The 26,165-nt window shown below is 40.4% G+C and overlaps 1 protein-coding gene across 2 annotated transcripts in view; it reads right to left on the bottom strand.

Annotated features, from left to right (window-relative positions):
* Positions 1–25,431, bottom strand: part of LPGAT1 (lysophosphatidylglycerol acyltransferase 1) — a 66,219-nt gene extending 40,788 nt beyond the window's left edge. The window contains exons 1-2 of one of the 2 annotated variants that reach the window (XM_032682824.1): positions 25,393–25,431; positions 24,728–24,995 (exon numbers count right to left, since the gene is read on the bottom strand). In XM_032682824.1, the coding sequence (XP_032538715.1) occupies positions 24,728–24,965 (238 nt within the window). In that variant the 5' untranslated portion in view covers positions 24,966–24,995; positions 25,393–25,431. Of the gene's footprint in view, positions 1–23,598; positions 23,822–24,727; positions 24,996–25,392 lie in introns of those variants that run through there. The other variant, XM_032682825.1, reaches the window with a different exon arrangement.
* Positions 25,432–26,165: the final 734 nt, after the last annotated feature.

Here is a 26,165-nt window from a genome sequence, read left to right as displayed (position 1 = left end):
CTCAATTGAAAACAACTGAAGAGTAGACCTTATGGAGCTTAATTTGCTAGAAAAAAGTACACTTTTAACATATTAGGTGAAGACCTTTGAAACTTTCAGATATGCCCCAGCCAAAGAAGCACAGGAAAAAAGTTTGTGGTGTTACCTATTTTGCCTACTCTTGTTAAATCCACAAGGCTATAAAACACACAACCAGCTTACGATGCACTAACAAGCTTCAGATGACAAGTAAGAAAAAAGATGGGCTCTGTTATCCCACTCCAAATGCAAGGTAAAAGAAAAATAAAGTTTGGTTTAATTCTTGAATTGATTTACTCAATTCTTTTTATCTACCAACCAGCCAGGGTAATAGCTCAACTTCTGCCACTGAGCTGACAAGTAGTAGGTTATTAAATCACAGTGAATCAGCTGGCCCTCCTCTAGCTTCTTTTCTTTCCCTCTGTCAATTCTCCTCAGGCAATCAGGCTGTCTCTTGTGCTTAATAACGCTTTATGGTCAATTGATTGACCTGATTATCAAGGAGAAAAAAAATCACTTTGTGCAAGTCCTTCACAGAGCATTTCTGGATCAGAAACAGAACAGCAAACCACAAAAGTATGCAGAAAAACCACTGCCATTACTATAATTTTTTAAAGAAGAAAAAACCCAAACCCTCAAGTATCTGGAATTTTAAGTTCACAGTGTCCCTTTAAAATCAGTGGGAGAAATAAATGCTTGTCTTCAATTTTCTCACCACACTGAAATTTTCCAAAGAAGAATCTTCTGCTTTAAGAAATACTTGTGCTATTACATTCTTCCACTGCAGTTGGAAACATTAAAATCAAAATTTCAGCTGCATGGCAGCAGAACCAGCAACTCTGCTTTGCTCCACTGTAACCAGACAAAAAAAGCTTCAAAGACAAATATTTGTCATTTGGGGGCCTGAAATCCAGCATACATTCCTCCACAGCTTCTTTTATTGACAGCATATTTTATAATGATACCAGTTCTGTGTCAACAGCCTGGCAATAGCTGGACTTCTGCAAATGCAGTTTAACATAGCAAAATAACATAAAGGAAGGAAAGACCAGGAAATCAGTTTAACATGTTAAGACAGAAGTGACTTAGCTGTGAGAGACACTTGATTTGTGACTCAGGGTTGTACGCAAAGGCCTTCTCCGGGAAAGAATAAAGACAAGTATACTTGCAATTACATGAGCCCTAAGACAGAAATATTTATCCCTCTCTCATAACAAGAAGTCCAAGATCTAAAACATCAAGCAAATATTTCATATCATGAGCTGCAAATTTAGCTTTTTACAAGCTAATCCTTGCAGAGCTTAATGAAGAAAATAAACGCAATAAAAGTTTTTTCCATGTTTTTAGCGAACTATTAGACATCTAAATGTAGCTCTTGAGAGTTCTCAGAACACTTGGCTACTTTGTAATCATGTTCTTAATGTAACTGTGTGCATACAAGAGATGCTCTGAATAAATATTCAAGCACTTTAATTGCAGTACGCCACTTGGCTGGGCAAATGAATACTCAGCTAACTAACAATTCAGTAGATTTATTTTATACTTTTGGATATACCTGGCAAGAATGGCAGTCTAGTGTTCTGTGTAACTGCCTAGCCATTAACAGGAAAAACTTCATTTTGCATACTGCATTTTAAAACTTAAAAAATGCTCTGAATTTTTTGTTATAGTCAATAGTTTCACTACAGTCTGTACCATAAGAATTGGCATACATTTTTTTGGCATCATAACAACTTAAGTCCTAATTTATTATTTCAAAATCCATTGCCTTTTAAAAGATTGATACTTTCTGGTAAGATCACGGGAAGTCTTTAAGCGTTCTAATTACAACTATTAATAAGCCCAAACCCTTAAAACAGCTAGGTAAATCACCATGAAGTTATAGCATATGTTAACATATAATTGATTTGTATATCCACTTTATTTGCCATAGGGATTTCAGTAAACACAATATTCACAACTCTGCCTAGAAACTGGAGAAGTTAAGAACTTTCTCTCTAGAACTTCTCACAGAATCACAGAATGGGTAAAGTTGGAAGGAGCCACGGGGGGGGGCAATCTTGTCCAACATCTCCACTCAAGCAGGGTCATCCTAGAGCACATTGCACAGGACTGTGTCCCAGCAATTCTTCAATATCTCCAGTGAGGGAGACTCCATAACCTCTCTGGGTGATCTGTTCCAGCACATGGTCACCCACACAGTTAAGAAGTTCTTCCTCATATTCAGGTGGAACTACCTGTGCAACAGTTTCTGCCCATTGCCTCTAGTCCTATTGCTTGGCATCACCAAGAAGAGCCTGGATCCATCCCCTTGGCATGCTCCCTTCAGATACTTAAATAGATTGATGAGGTCCCCTCTCAGTTGTCTCTCTCATCCTTTCCTCCTAAGAGAGATGCTCCAGTCCTCTCATCATCTTTGTTGCCCTCCACTGAACCAGCTCCAGGAGCTCCATGTCTCTCTTGTACTGAGGACCCAGAGCTGGACACGGCACTCCAGACGTGCCCCATTAGGTCTGAGGGACAGGATCACCTCCCTTGACCTGCTGGCAATGCTCTTCCTAATGCACCTCAGGACACCATTGACCTTCTTGGCCAGAAGGACACACTGCTGGTTCATGGACAGCTTGTTGTCCACCAGGACCCCCAGGTCCTTCTCCACAGAGCTGCTTTCCAGCAGGTCAGCCCCCAGCCTGTGCTGCTGGTGTATGGGATTATTCCTCCCCAGCTGCAGGACCCTGCATTTTTAAACATATCCTTAGTTTATTTTTTTCTTCTGATCACTTGTAATCACTTGCACCCATGATGCAAGACTTCATGAAAGTTTGTTCCAAGAAGCTGCAGATTGGCAACACTTGGAACTGAACAGTACCACAAATAAACAACATTACTGAGAGACAGACTCCTTTGCTTCCTCAAGAGCCAGCCTGCTTTCTAACAGAAGGAATGTTATTATTAGGTATATAATAGTGACTGCAACCCATGACAACCAGGTTTCTATGTTTTAAACACTCCTCCTCTTATTCAATCATTTATGTCTGGCAAGTTGCAATCCTGCTTTCCTGTTATTCACAAATGACTTGTCAAAGCATGTTTTTGCTACAGCAGCTATGTACAGTTGTTAAACTCATTTGTCTCTCCTTTGTAGATGGGATTCTTTGATAGTCGGCAGTAAGAAATCCCAGAAGTGATGCCAGAGGTTAAATACTACTTACCATGATGACTACACTGCATTACAACAAATTAAAAAAAGACAAAGACATGCTAAAGGTGTTTTTTCCCCTTAATAAAAAGGTTAAATCTCTGGAAATTGGTTGCATACAGCAAAAAAAGAAAAAAAAAAGGACTAAGCAAAGTTGCATACAGTTACATTTTACAGGTTTTTTACATTTCTTAAGTATGTACTCTAGGTTTAGAAGGTATTTAAAAACACCTATATAAAATCAGACACACGTTATTGAAAGAGAAAAATAGCTCTTCCTATCCCAACCATTCCTTCCAAAATTCATACTGCCAAGGAAAACTTCATTTCTTGTCTCTAAGTACACACAAGACATAGAGACGATGAATACAAGTACAGCACAGAAAAGGAAGGGAAGAACATACACACAATATCATATCTCAGTAAACACAGCTTCACTTAACATGCTATCCTTCTGCTATTAAAAAATGTGCCCTTCCTAACAAAAGTATTGTCAACTTCAATGCTATTGTAATATACATATCTTTAGGTTATTATATCAATAATAAACATGTAGCTTCAAACAAGATTTTGATATCAAAAAGAGTATCTTTTACAGATAACTTGATTCAAATTTTATGATGATAAACAGACCTGCACTGAAAATTTTATCCTTTTATTTCCATCAAGAAAAACACAACAGAAAATTCAGGGTAGAAGCAGCAGCTAGGGAAGGGAAGCCTGTAAATAAAGGGAGATTGTTCCTACAGTGCATGTTAATAAACCAAGGCTGGGTTTAAGATGTCCCAGTCACCATCTTCATTTTTCTGCAGCAAACCATTTTGCACACCTCCACACTTTATTGTAGGAAACAACACAATTTCCTTTTGCTTTCAGTTCTACTTAGTTTCCACCCTCTCCTTCTGCAGTTTACAGTCAGATGTGCTTTGTGGAGAAGAGGACTTTAGCAGTCACAATATTTGTTCCTTAAGTTAACCCACACTCTTAATTCAATTAACCGACAGTTAGAGGTGTTAAAAACAGGAGATAATTACAACAGAGATGCCCGGGTTCTGTCACCTTTCTAACCATCCCAGGAATCCTGTTTTTCCTAAAGTACAGCAATTCCTTTTAGAAACAGGTTCTAGTAATGACTGTTTTTGAAGATTGACTTAATTTTCCTGGAGTGCACGTTCAAAACCTCAGGGGTACAGTTTACTTGAGTTCCATAATTCACAGGCACAAGAGATGATGCTTGTGGCTGAAGAGAGGGCTCCTTTTACCCATATGTGAATGAGAATCAATACTCAGCAAAACCTTAGCTCACCTTCAGGGAAGCAAACCTCTTCCACCACCCTCAGTACTGGTAATAACATTTCAAGAGCTTCAGCTCTTGGCAATTATGTTGGGCAAGTGGTTTATATGCTAAGAAAACTCTTAAAATTAACAGAATCTGTCAGAATACACAAGCTACGATCACAGCAGATATTTAAGGAATAGTTCCAATGTATCTTAAGTCTTACAAGAACACATCATGCACTGGACATACCCTCCACATTTTGCTGGAGGGTCTCTCTATCTGTTATTTTATGCCACTCCCATAACACTGCTTGAAATGTCCCCCAGCTCACAGTTGCGATCATCGACACTAAAACCCCAGCTGCATATGGTGGTCACTGCTTCCAAAAAGTAGTACTAGATAGTGTTCTTAGCCACACAGGTAAATGGGAACTGTGAGACATGAAGATTGTGATTGATGTCAGCTTTCATGACTATACTGGGCACAAACTGTAGCAGCTGAGAAGGAACTCCGCTGTCTATTTTGCCGCTTCTATTCTTAGAAAAGCAACTGCAAGACTGAAGAAGGAGATGGAGTGCTGAAATCCTTTTGAAGTACCTCATGCTCATGAGTCAGACCACTCGCAGAAGGAGCAAGCTGTACAGCACATTCCTCCCTGATGACAGATAAAATACATTAACTACCCAGTGGAACATCAATGCATTCATGAACTAATATCCTAATGCTCTAATACCTCACATGCTGCAGAGGTTATAATGGCCAGAAACAAACAAACAAAAAAAAAAAAACAAACAAAAAAAATTAGTTTGTTTGAAGCCTAGAGGAAGGAGACACAAAACAGTAGAGCAGTCTTGCAAGTAAACATTTTTAAGGGATACTGCAAATCAAACGGTCAGGCCTGAAAGTTAAAAATGATACTGATAGGTTTTAAAGTATGCACACAAAAATCACCTAGTTAGAAGCACACTGTCACCAAGGTCCTAAACAGGCAGAGGAATCTGAGCCAGCAGTAAATATCCTTCAGGTTAACTGCTATCACTTCAGCTTGTATGTAAAGCTGACATTCTGTACTGTTTTGGTCTTTCCTAGTTACAGTGTGGAAAGAAACAGAGTCAACTTATGTTCAAAAATGTTTAATTTCAATATCAAAGAAAGAGAAAGTTTTCAGGACTGTCTTTAAGATGACCATAAACCAAAAAAGGTATGTACGCTAAGGATAAACTTTTGCCTGTTCCCAGTTAAAAGTTTTTGAACACTGGGGATGACCAAAAAGCTGTAGCACCTTTAATGACAGAAGCTAAGAAACATATTTTTGTAAAACAAAAAATCAAAGAAACTCTGAATAGAAGGATCTCAGCTAAGTTGTTACAAAGACAAGATTTGCAGCTTACTGAGACTGCACAATTTTACATGGAAATAAAGAACAATCACAAGGCCACAAGACCACTTGCATGAAAAAAATGTCCCATGGAGTTTTGGTCCACACATGTTTTATTGGTCCTCAAACAGATTGTGTGGATTTGAAAATTTTAAGGAGAAGAACCAAGACATAAATTTTTTTTAATAGTCTGCACTTTGTCATTCAACCCCAAGGTCAGAGACAACGATGGAAACACCGGAGTCAATCCCTCAACACAAAGAGGTCAGCACTTGCCTAAGTAGGCCCTTTTTGTCAGATAAGGCTGTGGGTCCTGCATTTCAGCCTCTTCATCTACAAGAAGAATTTTTACAAGTGAAGAAGGATTCTCTCACCACTCAAGCACGTGACTTTATATACTAAATCCACATAATACTTTTCCGTTGTTTTAAAACACAAGAATCAAATTCTCAGGGTTTCACCTGTAACACTGATGATGCTTACTCTTAACAAGAGGGTAGTCCAACATCAAATTTGCATTAAGTTGATATCTTAGAAGTCCTTTTCAGTTTACTGTACACTGAAACTGCAATAATTTAACTATGGTTACAATGCAAAACATATTCTACACTCAAAGAAAATTCTATCTCTATGGCTGTTTTATGAAAAACAGACTGGCTTTTCTAGAATTAAAAAGAAAAGTTACTTTGAAAACGGGAATTTTGGAATACAACACCATTGCAACATTTCAAGCACATTTCTTTGTAAAAGGTTAAGTACTACAGAGGAGCAGTCAGAGGAGGAAAGAGTTCATTTTCTCTGATAAAAAAAACATACCAGTGCAGCTGGGTAATGAAAAAATGCTACAAATAAGAACCTTGCTATTATTGTTACCCTTATCACCCTTTCAGGCAAATAACTGTTGGCTGAGGCTCTGTATTTTTAATAACTTGAACCCAGCAGGTTACTACAGTACTTGACTAATACTCATCTGCCCCATCACTACTGCTGTGCAACTAAGCAAGCAGGAACAGAGCTGACAAACAGGGTCTGACTCAGCAAACACCAACAGACAAGAACAATTCAATAAAAGTGCTATGGTACTTTTGTCTTTATTTTCCCTTTAAAAACTACTGGTATCTTACAAAAAATTCCCATCTGTTGCATGAGCTAGAGAACTCATTCCCTATGGGATTCAAGTCAGAAAATACCATATGACTTCATGCTCAGTATATAAAGCGGGGGGAAGAAGGAAGAAAGGAGATGTTTGGAGTGATGCCACTTGTCTTCCCGAATAACCAGTACACATGATGGAGCTCTGCTTTCCTGGGGATGGCTGAACACCTGCCTCCACAGGGGGAGGGGTGAAAGACTTCCTTGTTTTCCTTTTCTTGTGTGTGTAGCTTTTGCTTTCCCTATTAAACTGCCTTTATCTCCACACATGAGTTTTCCAGCTCTTACACTTTCGATTCTCTCCCTGATCCCACTGATGGGGGAGTGACCAAGCAACTGTTTTGTGCTTGGTTGCTGGCTGGGGTTAAACCACGACAGTCCAACAAAGGGCCACTGAGATGAGTAAGGGATGAGAGCATCTTTCATATGAGGAGAGGCTGAGGGAGCTGGGACTGTTCAGCCCAGAGAAAAAAAAGGCTCCAGGGCAAGAATCGTACCCATGTATCAGTACCTGACAGCGGTGCAGAGAGAGGAATAAAGAGGACTTAGCCAGACTCTCCCCTGTAGTATCCACTGACAGGTTGAGAGGTAATAGGGGCAAATAAAAATACAAGATATCCCACTTCAACACAAGGCAAAAAGGAAAAAAAACCAAATATTTTTACTTAACATTTTTCCAGGTTGTGAAGTGCCCATCCTTGGAGCTCTTCAAACCCTGACAGGACATGAACCTGGGCAACCCACTCTAACTGACCTTGCTTTGAGCAGGGGATTCAACTGTATGATCCTCAGAAGTCCCTTCCAACCTAAACAATTCTGACAGCCTGATACCAGGAGGAAAAGCACAGTGATAACAGAATTCTTTCTTAGTGGATATGTTCAACTGCAACAAAACCTACAGTTTCATCCTGCAGCATGAAAAGGAACAGCCTTTACAATCACAAAGCACATGTTGCAAATATAAACTGGCAACGTTTTTCTGTTTTACTGCTGCAGAACCGCAGCAAAGACATAGATCTGAAGGATAGTTCAAACCTTAATATGAAAGAAGAAGAGTATGATTCATCTGGGATCATCAAACTCAGGCACAAAAACAGGACCTGTAACCAACACCAGAAACTTGAGGCAATAATGTATTTTTTTGCCAGAATAAGCTATTGTGTTCACTGCTAGTCTTGATATCTTCATCTGAAGATCTAAAGATCTTAATTTATATAATTATATATATATAATTTATCTGTATCTACAGCTATATTATCAAATATCACAGTAAACTAAATTCCTCTATTGAGACTGTTTTGTCTGCATGTCAAACATGATGTACATAAACAGCTACATTGAAACAGCTACTTTTAGTTACTCAAACACCAAGACATTCAAATTACTATTTAACATTCAGACACAGCTATTGACACCTACCTAAACATAAAATTTAAAGACTAGAATAATAACAACTAAACAAAGAAGACCCCAACATGTAAAGTGTGAAGGCCTCAATTATTTCCCCTACTATCTTTATCTCAGATATTTATCTAAAATATTTACCTAAGTTGCTCTAATACCTGAGAACCAGAAGAGTCACTGCAACATCATGTGACCATCTGTGCTGGTAAAAAAAAACAAGGGGCAAGCCAGCACAATCAGAGCTATCAGAAGACAGCAGGATGGGGCAGCAGGCACCAGCTGGACCAGAATGAATCCTTATAGAATTGTGGTTTGTCATGCTGGAAGACCTGCTGGGCAAGTCTGGTTTGCCCAACAAGCAAAGCATAATCAGTACGAGTCACCCAGGTTACCTTTGAAATTGATATGAATTTCTTGTTGAAACAAAGTTGTTGTTCATTTAAGGAATACGTTTAGAGCACGTTAAAAATGTGCAACCCTCCACTCTTATTTTCTTTCTAAACCTAAATATATAAGAGAAAGATAAACATCCTTGTTATAAAAATTTCGTAGCCACGTGTCACAGAGACTACAGAGCCATTATTTAGGCAGGAACAGGGTGACAGCTGTCTGATTTTTAGTGGGCTTTGGATTTGTTTGGGGAAAACAAGTTAAAGAAAGTATTTTCTCCCTAAGAGAGCAGTCTGAAAGCACATCTTCATCCTCACAGTTAAAGTACTACATTGTAGCAATAACCTGAGCTGTCTTTGCAGAATCAACTGACTAGACAGCAGAAACTACCCAGAGGCACTATCAAAAACTACAATACAATAAATATTACTACAGTTTCCTTTTGAGTCACTGGCAATGGTAGGCATTACTAATTTGATCCTGTTGCTTGTCTTTCCAGATGTCAAATTCCCTTTGATGCCAAAAAAGAGTCATTTATAAGGTACTTCACCTCCCCTAACTGTTAAGGTGGCTCAAAAAGTACACCTACCATATCACAAAGCCTTAAAAAGCTAAATGGTACAGGACAAAAGCAGATCTTCCTAGTCAGGTTCCAGGAGAGACAATGCCCAGAGAATACACCCAGGTTTGTGGCTCTAAGTAAAGGGGTACTTTTCAGACTGTGTAATCAACACTAAGATACAGTATATCCAAACCAACTGTGTGAAAAATCCCATTAGGGTAACGGTCTGTGCAGAGCAAATGGCTTGTGAAATCACAGGCCTGTTTCCTCCAGACAGAGAACTATCTCTTTCAAAGCCTCAGTTCTTAACTCTGAGAATCCTGACATAAACTAGTTGGCCTGGTGCAAACTGGCCAAAACTAACAATCAACAAGTCAGTGCACAGAAATACAGCATTCCCACAGTTTCCATTTAATTGCTCAGCTGTTGCAGAGGTGCACACTGCAACACCACAGGATTCTGTTAGGAATCTAATTTTCTTCTTTATGTGACAGAAATAGAGTCTGTACTGTGTAATCCAGAACAACATGAATAAATGTGAAACTGGACAAAGACTCACTGAAAAAAAATGCATCCAGAAGGCAGAAGGAAGCCTTTTAATAAATAATTGGGGAAAATCTGTAATGCTGTATCAAGAAAATAAGACATAACCAGAGTCTGATGGCTATAAAGAAATAAAGAAAAGAATCATCTATTATCATAGATAGGTAAATAAGGGGATTAAATCCAAACTAGACGTTTTGCTTTTGAAGTAGACAGATTTGAGTCCTTGTAGCTTCTGGGCAGCAATACATAAGACTTAAAGGAGTTTACTACAAAAATTTAAGTATATGCACCGATAACTGTTGAGCTGCCCAAAACGAACTCCTGATAAAGACAGCACAGAATTTTAATTCTTATTCAAGATGGAGCAAGCTCTAGCACAACAAAGTTCTGCAAAACTTGTTGTTTTACTCTTTAAGAAAAAATAAATGTGAGGTATTTGGAAAGCCACAGTTTTAGCCATACAGAAAATTCTGCTTTCACTTAATCTAGATTCCCAAGTCAGCCCAGTTGACAGTAGGGCTTTAAAGAGCAAGTAACTGTTGGCATATAGCAATGAACTTGCTCAGGAAGAGATGGCCATTTCCTCTCCTTTTAAGATTTGCAGATTGCAAGCTTCCCATGTAATTTCAAGAAAACCAGAAAAGCTTGAAGATTTTCAGATGTTTTTCCCAAAAAACACAGCTGCAGAAATAATATGACATATGCAGCAATCTTCCAACAAATATCCCAAGGCCATGCCATATCAAGACTTTCTGGGGACAGCAGAGGAACTCAGTCTAATTCAGTTATTACCTACTCTATCAGGGACTGGAGAAGCTGGCCAGCAATGAAACCACACTATTTGGAAGTGTCGTTTACATTGTTAACTGTGTGTCTTCAGTTACTGTATAATTTGGGACCACAAACTTTTCAGAGCACTACCCAAGAGGCTCTTTGAGGTAAAACACACACACAACGCAGAAAATCAGCACTGGATTGCACAAAGAGGGAGAGCAATTTCTCACAGGAAACTGATAAAACACACTATTTTAGTGCAGTTACATAGTAGAGAGGTTTTCAAGGTGTTTCTGGTCCTCATTAAATCCTCTGACATGCCTTGAGGGTTATCAAATACAATAACCAGAAAACTGCAATAGGACTGAAAATGAGGAAATACTACTTTTTCTTTAAACAAAATGTGGAACTTGGCTAAAACTCCAAGTGAGACTGCATTCATCTCTCCCTACATCCCATCCCTAAATAAACAGCATGGTGAGGTGAAAAGCCTGATCAGCCCCCAAGCATTCAGCTACTCAGCTCTAGAACCGTACCACCAGGAGAGGGCACAGGCAAGGGTTACAGCCAAAAGGGTGGATACCAAGAAAAGCTGCCAGACTGACTACAGTTAAGAACTAAGACTCTGTTTTTTAAAAGATATATAAGATTACAAAAAAAAAAAAAAAGAAAATAATTACACTACTGAGTAAGGAAACTGTTCTCCAAGTGTTCAAATCCAAGTGGGCTCAGAAAAACATGACTTTTCATATATCCTTTAAATAAGTCATATTGATTAAAAAAATCCCTAAGCAGATCTTCATCTATTTTTTCTCCTAACAGAAGCAAACTGCATGACTTTAATCACTGGCTGAAGGTTCAAGCCAAGAAAACCAACAATACTATTATTACTGGACATTAGGATTCTAAATGTGGTAAGACCACCCCTATTTCCCAGCTCTGATCATTACCTTCTGTTTATCTAAAGAAAGTTCAGACATCTTGCAGTTACCTTATAATATTCCTCAGCTCCTGCCTAAGTTACTACAACATGCTGTTGATGATGTCTTGTTTTACAGCTGACGTTTTTCAGCCCAGCTCATGGTACAGTACAAATAATCACCACACAAAAGTAGTGTCGGATGTATTTGGAAAACCCTTTACTTTTAGATTATCTCCGTTAAATAGGCAATATGGGAAAGGCAAAAGGTCATCCTGTGCATTTATTTGTTGTCTCCCTACACTGACCTCAGAGCTGAGGAGCTTGTCTCCTCTTGAAGGACACTGAACATCTAAACCTCTGCAACTTAGTCAAGTCTGGACAGAAAAAACAGAGCAACTGAGCACCTGAATGATCATAAGAACACTGAGATTGCAGATGTAGCGTAATTTAAAAATCAATTATCCTCAAGCAATAAAACCAACTACTAATCACGAGCTGCAGCATTACTCTCTTCTCCACCCACGCACCTCTGCACCATTCTCCAGTTCCAGTGGGACAGCATTGCCATATACACAAAACAGGACCAACTCAGCAGACATTTTCAAGTTGCAGTTTGGAGGGGAAAACTTAATAATGAAAGGCCTGCAAAGAATCAAAAAATAACTGGATGCTGATGTAAGAAAGCAGAACGACAAACCTTTTAAAAGAGGCTTTAAATGTTTTCACCATCAGGTTTCAAGGACTTTATAAAACTTCTCATCCATGCTACAAATAATAGTCTTTAAAACAAGGAAGCTATAACATGAACAAGAACTGTGAAAACATTGTCCCTTTGACTTTTTAGGTACTACATTAATTTTTTTCAAATGATGGATTTTATAAAGGCTGGGGGAAAATGATGTTAAGTCACCACAAATTTCATCAAATAATTTAATCAAAAACAAATTAGAAGCTAATGATGCAAATAAATATAACAGCAAAATCCTATATTTATTTAGTTTTATGTTTCTGTTTATGCAAATCCCATTATTAAAACAAGAGGCCACAGCAAGTTCTAGCTGGGAACTTAAGTATTACTTTTGTTGGTATGACACAACCAATGATTCAAAACAACAAAGCCTCTTATTAAATTTACCCCAAGTTATCCTATACTAGTTCAGCAACTCTTAAAAATTGTGTTGCCAGGTTTCAGGTTGACAGTAAGCAGAAATCCATCATCATAAAACCAGAAGTGATGCCTTAATGGTACACTCAGGCTATCACAAATTAAGTAATTAGCAGGAAAAAACAGCCTCATCATTATATTGTTCTAGCTGATGTACCTCAAAGCAGCAGCAGAAAGTTTACTGTTCCTAATTTTAAAAAAAGTTCAGCTCTCTAACATCTGTTACTATTACAAAACAAATAATCCTCTTACACCTGCTGACAACTGTAAAAAAATACCTTGGATTTGTGGCTGACAGTCACTACTGCGAATTTCAGTAGTACTTTTTACTAACAGAAAATGGTCAGACTCAATACAAACAAATTTATTCAAACATTCTGAATGGATGATTCCAACACCTACCCTTCATCCTCAGTGCACAGACTAACATTCAATGCACCTTTCAATTAAATACCCAGGCTCCAATTGTGAAACATGCTGCTTCAATGGCAGTAATTGAGGCTTCTCTTCCTCTCTCTGTTCTCGCTCCTCAAATTCAAAAAAAATCCACAGCTCAAATCAAAAAATTTTTCTGTACATTGGGAACTAACAGTAAAAATGACAGCAGACAATGCTGGGGAACAAAAATAAGAGAAAGAACAGACTTGAGTACTTCAATTAAAAACAGTACTTCAATGCAGAGCAGTTTCTCTGGAGAGCACCCATAAAGGTGTTGAACAATGGAGTTGTGGAAGACTCAGCAAATGGGCTTCTCCATTTCAAATACAGCAAGTGTGCCACAAATGAAAGAAGATATTATGACTCAAAATTCTACTTTACAATTAAATAATGAATGTGAATACTCTGAAGTCTGTGAGCAACAGTAGGCACTGTAACCACTTTACATGCAACTTGTTATGATCTGTGGCTACAAGTGCCTTTGCTGAATCCTGAAGCTCTTGCCCAAAGTCTTACAAATCATTTTTATTTCAGATCAAAAGAAAACTAGGCAAAAAAAAAATTTATTTATTCAGGTTACAGAAGTCTAGCACTCCCATGGAGTAAGAGCTTTGTTCAATACAGTCCAAACATCAAATTCTACCCATTCAACCAAATTCTCCATGCTTTCTGGAAAGAACCTCTGCCCCAAAGCAAACCCAGTGAGTGACCAGACACTCAAATTTACCACATGGTTTTTGCAAAGTATCAGGAAAGGGTGGTAATGGGACTGGAAAAGAAGGGAGGAAGCCACCCACTAGTTATTTCCCACAGTACCCACCCAAATAACTCTGCCTTCCTACAGTGACGCAGTAATGCCACTTATGGCTACATGAACTCAGCTCTGCATTTCAGCTTTTAAAGTTCACTAGGCTGTTAAAACATTTGCAGACAATGTAAGCAATAAAAGAAAAAAGAGGTATGTTTCAATATTTTCTCCCTTTGAAATAGGTGAGGAACAAAAGTGCTTCTCCAGCCTGTAGAAATCTTGTCAAACTCCAGCAGCCCGAGGCAGACATCAAATGATCTTGAGTGTTTCAAGACGTGTTAATCAAGACAGAAGAATTACCTGGGCAAAGGCCTTTGCTGTTGCCACATTCCCTTCCTCTGTTACTAGTTTATAAGACCAAAGTATTAGGTTTGATGATATAAATAGAAGAGTTCCAAATACAAAAAAATATTCATCTGTTCGTTTTCACATAATCCACTACATGCAAGAGGTTTAAGAGACATTTCTATTAACCATACCTGCATCTGAAAGCATTTTTACAAATGTAACCTGAACTTCATAGGTTCTTCATTCTGTATTAGTACATACACAGGCTACAGTTATATTTATTTCCAAGTAATGCTGTTGACAGGAGCAACAACTGAACTGTATGTCACAGACGACCACAGGAAATAAAAATGGATGAGAAAGAAAAATGCATTTGAAAAGGAAACTGGCAGTTACCAGAGTTGAAGATTTGCCAGGCCATCTATATATAGTTATGCATATCAAAACAGAATAGGTTCAGGTACAAAACTCAGGAGGTCACATTTCTAAGGTAATGCCTTCATGTGTGCTACACAGCGGTACAGAACACTTCCTGGCAGACTCCCATTTACAACCCACACCATAGCTTTCTCCCAGGTCTCCCCAAATATACTCAAATACACCTTGACCCTCATGTTTCTAAATGTCCCTGGGTCATATTCATAAATGATTTTGACTCTGACCTGCCTAGAGTAATCTGAGCATCACTGCTCTTTCTTGAGAGTTTGTCATGGTTTTAAGAGGAAAATTAACAGCATCCCGGCCAAAACCAGGATGAACTTTCAGTCAGGTTGATGTCCTTTAAGTCCTTCTTTTAGGGGGCTACATCAACTCCTGTTTAATATAGAGTAGAAAGTATTAAAAACTCAATATTTCAAATTCTTTTTACCACTTAGCCTTTTTTCCTAATACTAAGACTAAACATTTTTCTGCATATGTCCTTTGGATCTAAAAGGCTGTGATAAGCAAGGTAGGCTAAACATTATTTACGGGAAAGGATTCTGCTTCAAGCACCATCTGTCATTGCCAGATTAATGTATTACTCCAGAAGCAGAAGTAAGAAAAGCCTGGTTTCCCAAAAATTTGTTGTCTAACCACCTTCTCCTCAAGAGGGTGGACAAGATACGCTGGTACTGTGGCTAACCCTAAATCATCGATGCACTGGTTGAGCAAGCAGCAGATGTCAAACAAGATACACAGAGTCCGAGTCTGCCTGTGCTAGCCTCAGCTGAGGCACAAACTTGGGTCTCTTCTCTGCTCAGCTGTCAATTTTCACAAAACTCAGGAGAAGACCATTGTGCCTGAAATCTGAACCATATGCTCAATCACAGACAGATTTGCAAAGAAGCAAATCAGAAGTGTGGGAGAGGTGAGAGAAAGAATAGCTGTTAAACGAGCAGCTTAATCCCATTGGGAAACTATACTTAAAACATGGTCACATCTATCTACATAGGTAATAAAATACCCAAGTCACAAAATTACATTAAAATGGTGTTAAGTGGCCCACCCTAAACACCACACTCAAATACAACTGATGCTTAAATTAACCAAAAGTAGACGTTCTTAATGTTGATGGGTTTTTTTCTCTCCCAGTTCTGGCAAGCAAACACAGACACTATGACTTCCACAGAGACTCCACATGCTTGTAACTTTGAGATGCTAGAAAACAAACTAAACCAAATTAAAAAAAAAAAAAAACACAAACCAACAAACAGTCAAAATCCTCCTTTTTGTCACCAAAAAACCCTACATCCACAAGCACTCATACCATGGCCTCCCAAACAGCAGCAGCTTTGGCCCTTGCTTTCAGATCACCATTTCTATTTTTAGTTCTACATAAGCGAGAAGCAGTAATAAAACTAATAATCTTTCCTCTACTCCTTTACTTAAATCACAAAATTGAGGTGAATCTCTAAGTATAAACTATTAAACTCTTTAAACAGGGACAGTACCTTTTAAAACTGTAACAGTTAAACAAGAAGTTTCCAGAGTATGTTGTATGAATCAAAAGAAGTAATACCATTTGTACTATCTTGTAAAGTATTTGTGAAATGCCATAATGAAAGTATTTAAAAAAAATTACAAAAAAAGAAAAACTCTAGGCACTGCTGTCTTATTAAATCTTAAAGACTTGCAATTTTCTACCTTCCAGTGGGGACACTAAAAATCCCCTTCTTTACACAGAGGCAAGGAGATTGTGACTCTTCCACTTTATTCTGCCCAGGAAACAGAATCACTGACTTGTCCAATTCAGTTCTGCTTCAAGTTCAGCTGTGAATGAAATGGTTCTGATTTGATTTCAGCCTGCACTAATGAAGCTGATGACCCTCTTAGAGACCCTTCTTAATTCTTCAATAGCTTTAGAAAAATCAAGACAAAAACCACTGAAGTGTGAAGGTGAACCACTGATATTTTTTAGTATTATTCTCCCTTCTGATCTTTACATACTTTATAACAGAAGGTACAGTTGTGCACTGAGACAAAACTTTCCCTAAGCTCTCCACCATGACACTCATCTCTTTCTTAAACTGCTACTTTACTTAAATGTTTATTACTTTTTATTGTTCAACACTAAACAACTTCTGCATTTTGTTGGCTATTCATGCAGTTTAAGTACTTATGAGGTTCTTTATATTTGTCTCTGTAGCTGATAAATTCAAATAGTATACATACAAAACTTCATATGAACCCCACTGCTAAGCTTTCATCAAATGAACACTGGTCATCTTATTCCTTTATCAGCTAGTCTTCAGTTTATCATAGTCCTTTGTTCTCACCGTAAGCTTACTTTTTTTCCTCTAAAGGAACTTGGCAGAAGGCACTTTTCCAGTATAAACAATAACCAGTTATAACTAAATAGCAAGAAAAGATGATGAAGTCTACTTCACTGACATTTTATTCATATACAAAAGCCCTATCCTGCATAGGGCTGCTCTCTTGAATTTGGGCCATAAGCAGTAATTCAAAAAATACATTAAAGTTGGTACTGTCTCCAAAAGATGCATTTCCTTCCTCTTTCCCTTTGCTGTTTGTACCTACCCTCTTTTACCACAGCCACAAAGTGAAATGGTTAGGAACTGTGTTTTCTTGTGTAACCCAGCAAAAAAGGGGGTGGGTAGTTTTAGCGTGGATCAGGACTGTGATCCAGATCACAACACTATCATTAAACATCTGGCCAATAAAACTGCAGCAATGGTGGTAGGATGAGTCTGAAAGGTTGGGACTGGCTTTCTTCAGTGGCACCCTCTGCTTGAATGCTCGTGGGGGGAGAGGAAAAAAACAGGAACAGCCCCATATGCAGAATCCCCCACTGGTGTCACAGAACATTTTTAGGTATTAGCCTTATATATCAGTCACTGCAAACACAAGTGGCTGGACTATTATCTCAACTGTGCTAACTGCAACAGCAGTGCAATTACATGCCTATGCAATCACACATTTGACATGTCACCTTAAGCATCAGAGTTCATATCCCACTGTAACAAACATGAGCAGATTATGTATCTTGGAGCTGTAGTTTGGCTCAGTTCACACTGGAAAGTTACACCACTAGGATTATATTCCATAGAGGATTTACTAACTACCCTGTGTAATTAAGGTTGCACAACTCTTCCATTTCTCAGCAGCTTAAAACCTTGCCAAACTAATCTTTGGCAAGGAAGAACCTAAGGTCCTTTGTCCCTCTCATACACCTAAATGAAAAAGGGAAAGTGGTGTTTCTCTTCATCTGTTTCAGTCTCATTTTAAAAAAAGTAATTTCCCAGAACAAAACGTCAGAGAAAATAAGTTTTCTCCATATTAAACGTTCAAATTTTTTTCTTCAGCTTTCTTGAAAAGCGCTAGAACTTCTAGGCTTTAGAACAGTTACGTTACATGAGAATGAGAAATCGCAACTCTGACATAAAGGCATCACCTCTGATATGTTTCAATATACACATGATAACACTGTTTAAGTGAAAAAAGAATTCCTTCTTCATACACTGCAAGGAATTTGTGGACAAATAATTTAACCCGCTAAGACTTTGCTTCTCCAATCAGAGCTGTACAAAAGCTTTCCTGTAATTACTTCGTGTGGTTCTTAAAAGTCTACCATCAAGAAAAGGAACAAGAAAAGGTACTGAGAACAGAGACACATCTCTCAAGTATTCTTAGTCATATCCTTTCAGGCACTCAACCAGTAACAACGGGAGAAGTAAGACAACTAGCATGAATAAATGTGCTAAAAACAAAGGCCTAGAAGAACCAGGACAGATAAAAACACATGCTAAAAATAGCACACTCAGCCATAAGGAGGAATAGAACCCAAAATTACTAAAAGTCTGTCTTTTATTTGCAAATAAGTTAATTCAGAAGCATCCCACAGCCATTCCTGGACTTAAAAGTATAGAATCACACCTTTCTGTATAGGTATTAATCAGTAATTTCATCTTTACTATCGTTGGGCTGATGTGGCACATTTGCTATGCATGCGATAGCTTTTGTATTATCCAGAGTAGGTGAAATACGAGCAGAGACTGTAAAAATCAAAAAGAAAACAAAACAAACAAACAAAAAAACCCAAAACCAAAACAAACAAAAAACCCCCAAACCAACCAACCAAAAAACCAAAAAAAACAAAACACAAAAGTACCCAAACAGAAAAATAAAACCAACCAACCAATTGACAAAAAAAAACACCAAAAAAAAATGCAGAAAGGACTTAAATAGCAACAAACAACAAAAACAACAGTGTGTGCTCTAACTTAAGTTTTCTGCCAGAAGGCAGTATCATTCTGAAAATAAAATTCAGAGAGTATTTCAACACCTAATGTTTTGGAATGATCCTTTACAGTTAAATGATAAATGACAGACAAGCTTTACTGCTTTTGACACATTGCTGACACTAGATGACCTACAAAAAAGTATGGTAACTGTAACTCGTGTTCCAAAAAGGAGATATGGGAATTTCCTGATGTGATTTCACATGTTACTAAAAAGGACAAGGGTCAGTGTATAGCACTCTTTACAGACATATCACTTGCACAAAGAAGTTGACATGAAGTTCACTGCACTCGTTACCTCCTCTTACTCAAAGGCACAATGAGCCTTTGCTCTGATGTCCCCAGCTCTTTCAACTCTGACCTCTTCTTATCAAGACAGCTCACAAATTACACATAAACTTCCTCTTACAAACATCAAAATAAATCCAAAGATTCCTGCTTGATCTCAGCATAACTTACACATCAGAGAAAGCTTCATTTAAGTCAGTGATTGCCTAAAAACTCAACACATGTCCACAGCATAAACTAAGTTTCTGTGTGGTACGTTGCTACCCAAATGTACTAAGTCACATCAGGTATTTTTGCACATTCAAAGAAAACATAAAGAAGAATAATTTTGTTTCTCCATTTCATACACTGCCTGACCTTAAAAACACAAGTTGTTTCCTCAGTGACTCTCCCTGCCCAGTCCTCACAGTAGTGACCAGGCCCAAACCCAAAACACTGCCAGTGAAAAACCACACTGTAAGAACTGATGAGGGCAGAATCAATGTCAGGGTTAGGGGTACAGATATGTCTCCTGAAATAACATCTTTTGCCTTATTTGGGGCAAAAAATTTACTTTATTTCATCTGCTGTCCTCCAGCCTCTGCTGCACTTCCTGCCCAAGGAGAGGGGCCGACTTGTCATGAGAAGCAGTGCAGACAGTGAATGCTGCCTGCACAGAGGAAGTGTTGTCACAGCAACTCCACCTGTATCTTTCACAGTTCTGGAAGACAAAAATATTTGCATTCTTAGAAGATCAGAGGAGTTGAGGCTGTTGGCTGATAAAATGGAAACAAGATTTTGAATTAGAAGGACAAAAGAAAAATATGACTGCTGAAAAACTATAGAGTGGTCACATATTGATCATATGTATAAACCATTCATTAAAATGAAATCACTTGAGGGGAAAAGAGGGGGGGGAACTAAAAATCAAAATCTCAGTTTTACTCTGCTTGGGAAAAATAACAAAGGAGGAAGAAAGGGAAATTCTCCTCACTTGACAAAACCCGACGATTCTTACAGATATTCTTTTAAAATCACCATCCTGGCTGACACGGAATAGTAATACCATAGGATTAGTTCGCTTTTAATTAAGTACTGCATCATTATATTAGCAAGCATACTTACACCATTAAGACTTTTTTGTGTGTGGTAACAGAGGAGTATTACTCTTTCATCAGTCCACGACCCATCAACCTGCCCAACATTATTGCAAGATAGTGTGTGTCGTTAAGAGGCTGAAACAGAAGGTTTTGCCAAGGTGTCCTCTTCACTGCTGGAGTATGAAATATTTCAAGCACGACTCTCAAGAAAAACCCTCCCCAAGGTGCACAGAACCCTGTTGATCACATGCAACCTCCTCTCCCCTGGTGCTCTGAGAGGCAGAGGAGTTGACATTGCTGCAGACAGAGGACACTCACTCTCCACCAGCTCCTCCCTATCCCAGCCAGAGGCACAGGCTGGGCACACAGCACGGCTCCCTGCAGTGGGACTGTGTGGAGCAGAGAGAAGTAGAAGATCAGCATAGTGAGTATCAGGACTGCATTGCTAACCCATTACTCTGCTGTCCTAGAGACTCCTAATTGCAATACTGCAACAACGCTATCACAGGCTCACACGTACTCCTGCAGCTAGACAGTAGGAGAAGGCAACAAAACAGTTGGAGTGTAATCAAGCAAAGCAAGCTTCTCTCTAGCAGTCCTATTTTTGGTGATTTGATTAGATACAGGGATATTAAACTTTGGTCTGCAATAGTTACTTGACCAAAGAAGATCAAATCTATAAGACGGTTGCTGTAAAACTAGTTTTGTAAGTGAGCAAAAGGTCATCAGAAATTCACCACCACTGATACGATCCATCTCCCTCCCATTACATCTGCTGCACTATTTAGTGCTATCTGGTGTACTTGTACATTAAATGACAAATTACAGTGCAGGAGAAAAAAGGTACTTGCCAATAAAGGAACAAGCACTCTCCAGTTTGCTTTTTTTAGAATGCATCTTCCAACAAATGCAGGAAAACATTTGGAAGTATTATTCAAAGGTGCCTTTCAAATCACACTAATACGCAGATTCCAAGTGCCCTAACTGAATAGCTCCTAGGAGAGCAATACATTTATATAAAAAGCCTTTAAAAAAAGACTTAGAGTTATAAGAAGACCTTTCTGAAATCATATAAAAATAAAATAATATTGCTAGACTGTCTGAACATTCTTCATAAAAAGACAGTTTTCATTTTCATAAGAAGCACTACAGAGCTCAAGAGAACAACACAGATATTTATCACACTTGCCCTTTAAAAATCAAAGACAACCAATTATACCCAAGTTCTCTCTCATACTTGCATCTTAAGAAGAAAAAGATTAGAGAAAGGAGAGTGACCTCTACAATTTCTCTTCCCATTCCTTTCTTTATTTTACTTGTCCAGTTATATGCTATCTCTTTACATAACATCAAGTGCATCTGCAAACAGAAACACCTACATTTATCAAAAAGCACAGATTAGAGCTGCCAATATGGACACAGATCATGTAATTTCTGTAACAAATCCTCTATGATCCTAACACAAAACCACAGGTTTAGGCACAGGTGGGGAAGAGAAGGGCAGACCTAGGTCATGAGTGTTCCTCAGCTCTTTCAGCTATACTCAATAAAATATACTAACAATTACACAACAGCAGCAAAGCCCAGAAGGATAAGTTAGCACTCACCATATTTTCTTCATTTGGTGTCAAGCTCTCTCCTACACATTACATACAAACTTACAGGAGTAAAAAAAAGTCTGCCCTGAATCTACTTTGCAGGCTGAGTTTAAGTCCCGAATTACGAATGGTTTATGTCACTTCTTACCCAACAGATGACCCAAGCTTGCAAAGGGAAAAAGTAAATAAACTAAAAAACTAAAACACACCTTCAACACAGTTGAAGCAGAACACTCCTTCCAATTAAACAACAAGTAAACTCATTTAGCTGGTTACCCTCTTAACAAAGAGCAAACAAACAAAAAAAGCCCTCACCAACTACTCTGCTACTCAAAAGAAAAATCTTTAATCTTTTCAATGAACCCGTGCACACCTACTATCTTGTATTTACTTTTGCAAAGATGGACGATACCAAAGCCTATCTTCGACTTAGCTTTTGGAATTGAAAACAGAAGAATCCTGGAGCAACGACTCTTTCAGATGCACCACTGCAAGTCTTGGACACCAACTCTAACAAAGCAGAATTTCAGTTCTGAATTAGTTATGTCATACTATATAAAAAAGAGGGGACCTAGTGATGGTCTTGTATAAATCTATCAATCTGGAAAAAAAACATGTAAATTGCTCTGCCAACATACGTTGAAGCCAGAAAGATACAGTTCCCAGGTTTGTTCTGCAAGTGGTAGTGAGCACTGATGAGGTTAAAGAAAGGACAAAGAAATAAGCTGTTCTTGCTGTTTTGTAGCTTTCGGTATAACACACAATAATGTCTTCAGGTCAAATAAAATGTATTTAAACTAAAACTTCAGACAAGCATTTGCTTAAAATCCTCCCCAAAAGCCATGCTTTATAGTGAAAAGCAAAAAGAAGGGCCTCCTTACCCACACACCATCCCATAAAACACTTCTGCGTAGCTGTTCATCAATGATAGCTCAAACAAATATACTAAGACATTTCAAGACTGTAAAACAAATGATTTCAAATAGTCAAGATACATCAGCAACGCCAATCAACAGATGCTTCAGGAAGACTCTAGGATATGCAGATCATGCTAAGACCACTTTCCAAGCAATAGGCAAAAGAAACCACACAGTTCTGCAGTCAGCGGTAGAACTACCCTGAGGAAACTGCTTTCAGGAATTGACAACCATAATGCCATGGGACAATGGCTTGAATTTTAACTAGCACACTCCATATACACAGTGAATCCTCGGGGCCATAAGCTGTAGGACTTTAACATCACCATTATGCCCCTAAACTTTCCCATTTCCAATTAATAAAACGCACAACGCCTTAAAAGTCGATCCCTCCTTCTGGAAGGCGTTTGTGCTTTAAGGCATAAAGCAGACTTTTACAAATGTACCTGCCACTGCAAACACCATGTGGACTTCTTTTAATGAGCAAATACAAACACATAAAAAGATTTTTAAACAGCGTATCTGGATAAGCTTGAGCTGTACCAGGCAAGGCAATTTTGAAGCAGTGCAACGTTGCAACAGTTCTAGCCCGACAGACCAGAATCTAGCTTGCTGCTGCTGCCGCCATCTCCTTAAGAAGAACTAGAAGCTCACCTAGAGTATCCACAGAAACTTTGTGCATCTCGGAAAGGCACACCACAGGGTATCAAAAGGCACATTATCACAGAAGCTTCAGCTCTTGTTGCCTAACAAAAAGAGTGCTCCGTCTGGGTCAACACTGACTTTCTGACTAATCAGGAGTCTGACCAGACTCCAGAGCTGTGTGCTGCCATTCCTTTTTTTCCTTGTTTACATGGACAAGACCTGCAGATGCAGCCTGGGCAGAAGAGAGGGAAAGAATTTTAGGAGGGCTGTTCACAGGTAGCACTCAGCAGATTAATTTCCTCCCTTTTCTAAGCACATACAAAGAACTGATGGCTGTTTCTCTTGCACAAAGTGCAGCAGCCAGGATGAAAATCAGTGCATTCGAGGACAAGACTAGAGCCTTCCTTAATATTTCAGTTCAGTCCATCACCTTGATGAGCCTATGAATACTAAATGAGCAAAAACAAGTTTAATAATAACCACAAACCAAGCATGCAGAGGGTAAAAACACTACAGATACTGTAATTAGCTCTGCTAACAGTAAATGAAGAGTCATACAGTTGAGAAATACTGTGTATCACTACTCGAATGAAAGAGGTTCCCTCTGTTTCCCTTCATTCTGAAGCAGAAGAAAAGACAGTCGCTGTTGCAAGGAATAGAAGACCTACTCTTCCAACATGAACTTCGTGTAACACTTCTTAGCCTTGTGTCCTGATAGTTCTAAGGGAAGACGACTTAGAGACGCACAGACTTAATAAAGAAAAGTTTGGATCTATCAGCTACATGCACAGTACAAACCAACTCCGTTTTGAAGAGATGTACCATTTTCATGAAATACTAAAATAAAGCGATCCAGATACTTAGGAAAAATCATATTTCTCATTTATACTAAGACAAATTGATTGAGAAACCCTTAACACATATTAAGTTTCTAGCTATGGTTTAAAAAAACGCTTCAGTACAGAGCATCTCAACCCAGAAACACAATGCATCTGTGTAAGAAAACCGAAAGAAAAACATCCCACATATCCACTATGTTCAGACATTCCCCTACACATCCCCATAAGAAAACATCTCAGTTTTAACACTTATTTACATCTTTATATTAGTAGATTTTAAATTAATGAGACATTCTTACCTGTGTATCCTGCCCACCAGCCCCAGGAAGCCACCATAGCTAAAAGCCACTTAAATAACACTCCTTCGATATACCAGAAGCTTTTACTATCCAGCATTCGGAGAGGCTGCAGCATAATTAAATACAAGACGTACGACGGAATAGCGACCAGGTTATTGGCGACCATAAAAGCGAACCTGAGGAGTGCTTTCAGGCAGGTATAGCCCACCCGCCGGGCCTGCTCTAGAGTCACGGCCATGCTCTTCACAGCGGAGGGCGCGGGACCGTCCTGCGGGGAGAGGGAAAACAAGGTGACACAGGTAGCGCTCTCCGAGCGGGGCGAGGGGCAGGGAGAGGCGCGGGTGGCCGCCGGCCCCGGACCCAGCCCGCTCCCGCCTCCGCCGTGAGTCACCTGGGAGGCACCGACCTCCGCTCAGAGGGGGCGCGAAAGATGCGGCGCGACCCTCCGGCAGCGCCGCCTGCCCTTCGCGGGCTGCGGGGGACCCCAGCCCGCGCTGCCCGGCGGGGCGCACACCCCCGGGAAGGGGGTCCCAGCCGGCCCCCATCTCCCCCTCCCTAGAAAGGCGGCGGGCGCTCCCGCGGCTGCCGGTGGCCTCCTCGCTCCCCGGCGCGGCTGACAGGAGCCGGGGCCCGCGGGGCGGCGGCGGCCCGGCCGCGGGACTCACCTCCGGCGGGTCGGCGGAGCGGCGGCGGAAGCGGCGGGGCTGGAGGAGCTGGGCCCGGCGGTGGCGGTCCCGGCTGGCGGCGGCGGCTGGCGGCGGCTCATGGACCCGGGGGTGGCTGGCCCGGCCGCGGCAGCGCCGCTCGCCCTGCGGCTCCCTGCGGAGGGAGAGAGGGGGGCGGGCGGCGTGAGCGCGGGGGAGGCGGGAGCGCCGGGCCGGGCGGGCAGGCGCAGACCGCGGGTTCACCTCGGTTCTCCCGCGCCCGCGGCCGGGCCTGGCACGCTTCGCTTTGCTTTGCTTTGCTTTCCTTTCCTTTCCCTTCCCCTCCCTTCCCTCACCCTTCCCCGCCCCGCCGGCTCGGCTGGGCTCCGCTCGGCGCTCCGCGGGCGGCACCGCACCGAGCCCCGGCCCCGCAAGGACAGGCGGTGCCGCGGTCGGCGGCGGGAGGGGGGGGGGAAAGGACCCTGCACCTGCCGGGGGCGGGGGTTCGTACCTCGGCACCGCCGCCGCCTCCGTGCCCCCGCCGCGGGTTCATGCCGGGCGCTGGGGCCGCGCTCCCCGCCCCCGCCGTGACCGCCCGGCAGCGGGGCCGGCGCTGCAGCGAGCACCGCCCCCGCCGGGCAGCGCAGACCCCGCGGCCGCCCGCTCACACACGCAGGCACACACAGACACAGACACGCACACAAATACACGGCCGGCGGCCCCGACCGGAGCGGGGCCCTCCTAACCCCGGCAGCGCATCCCGAGCCGGCCCGCGGGATATCCGCACCCTGCGG

This window comes from Chiroxiphia lanceolata, chromosome 3 (genome assembly GCF_009829145.1).
Source record: "Chiroxiphia lanceolata isolate bChiLan1 chromosome 3, bChiLan1.pri, whole genome shotgun sequence".
NCBI classification, from domain to species: Eukaryota; Metazoa; Chordata; class Aves; order Passeriformes; family Pipridae; genus Chiroxiphia; species Chiroxiphia lanceolata.
This window is presented reverse-complemented; position numbering and strand designations above follow the sequence as displayed.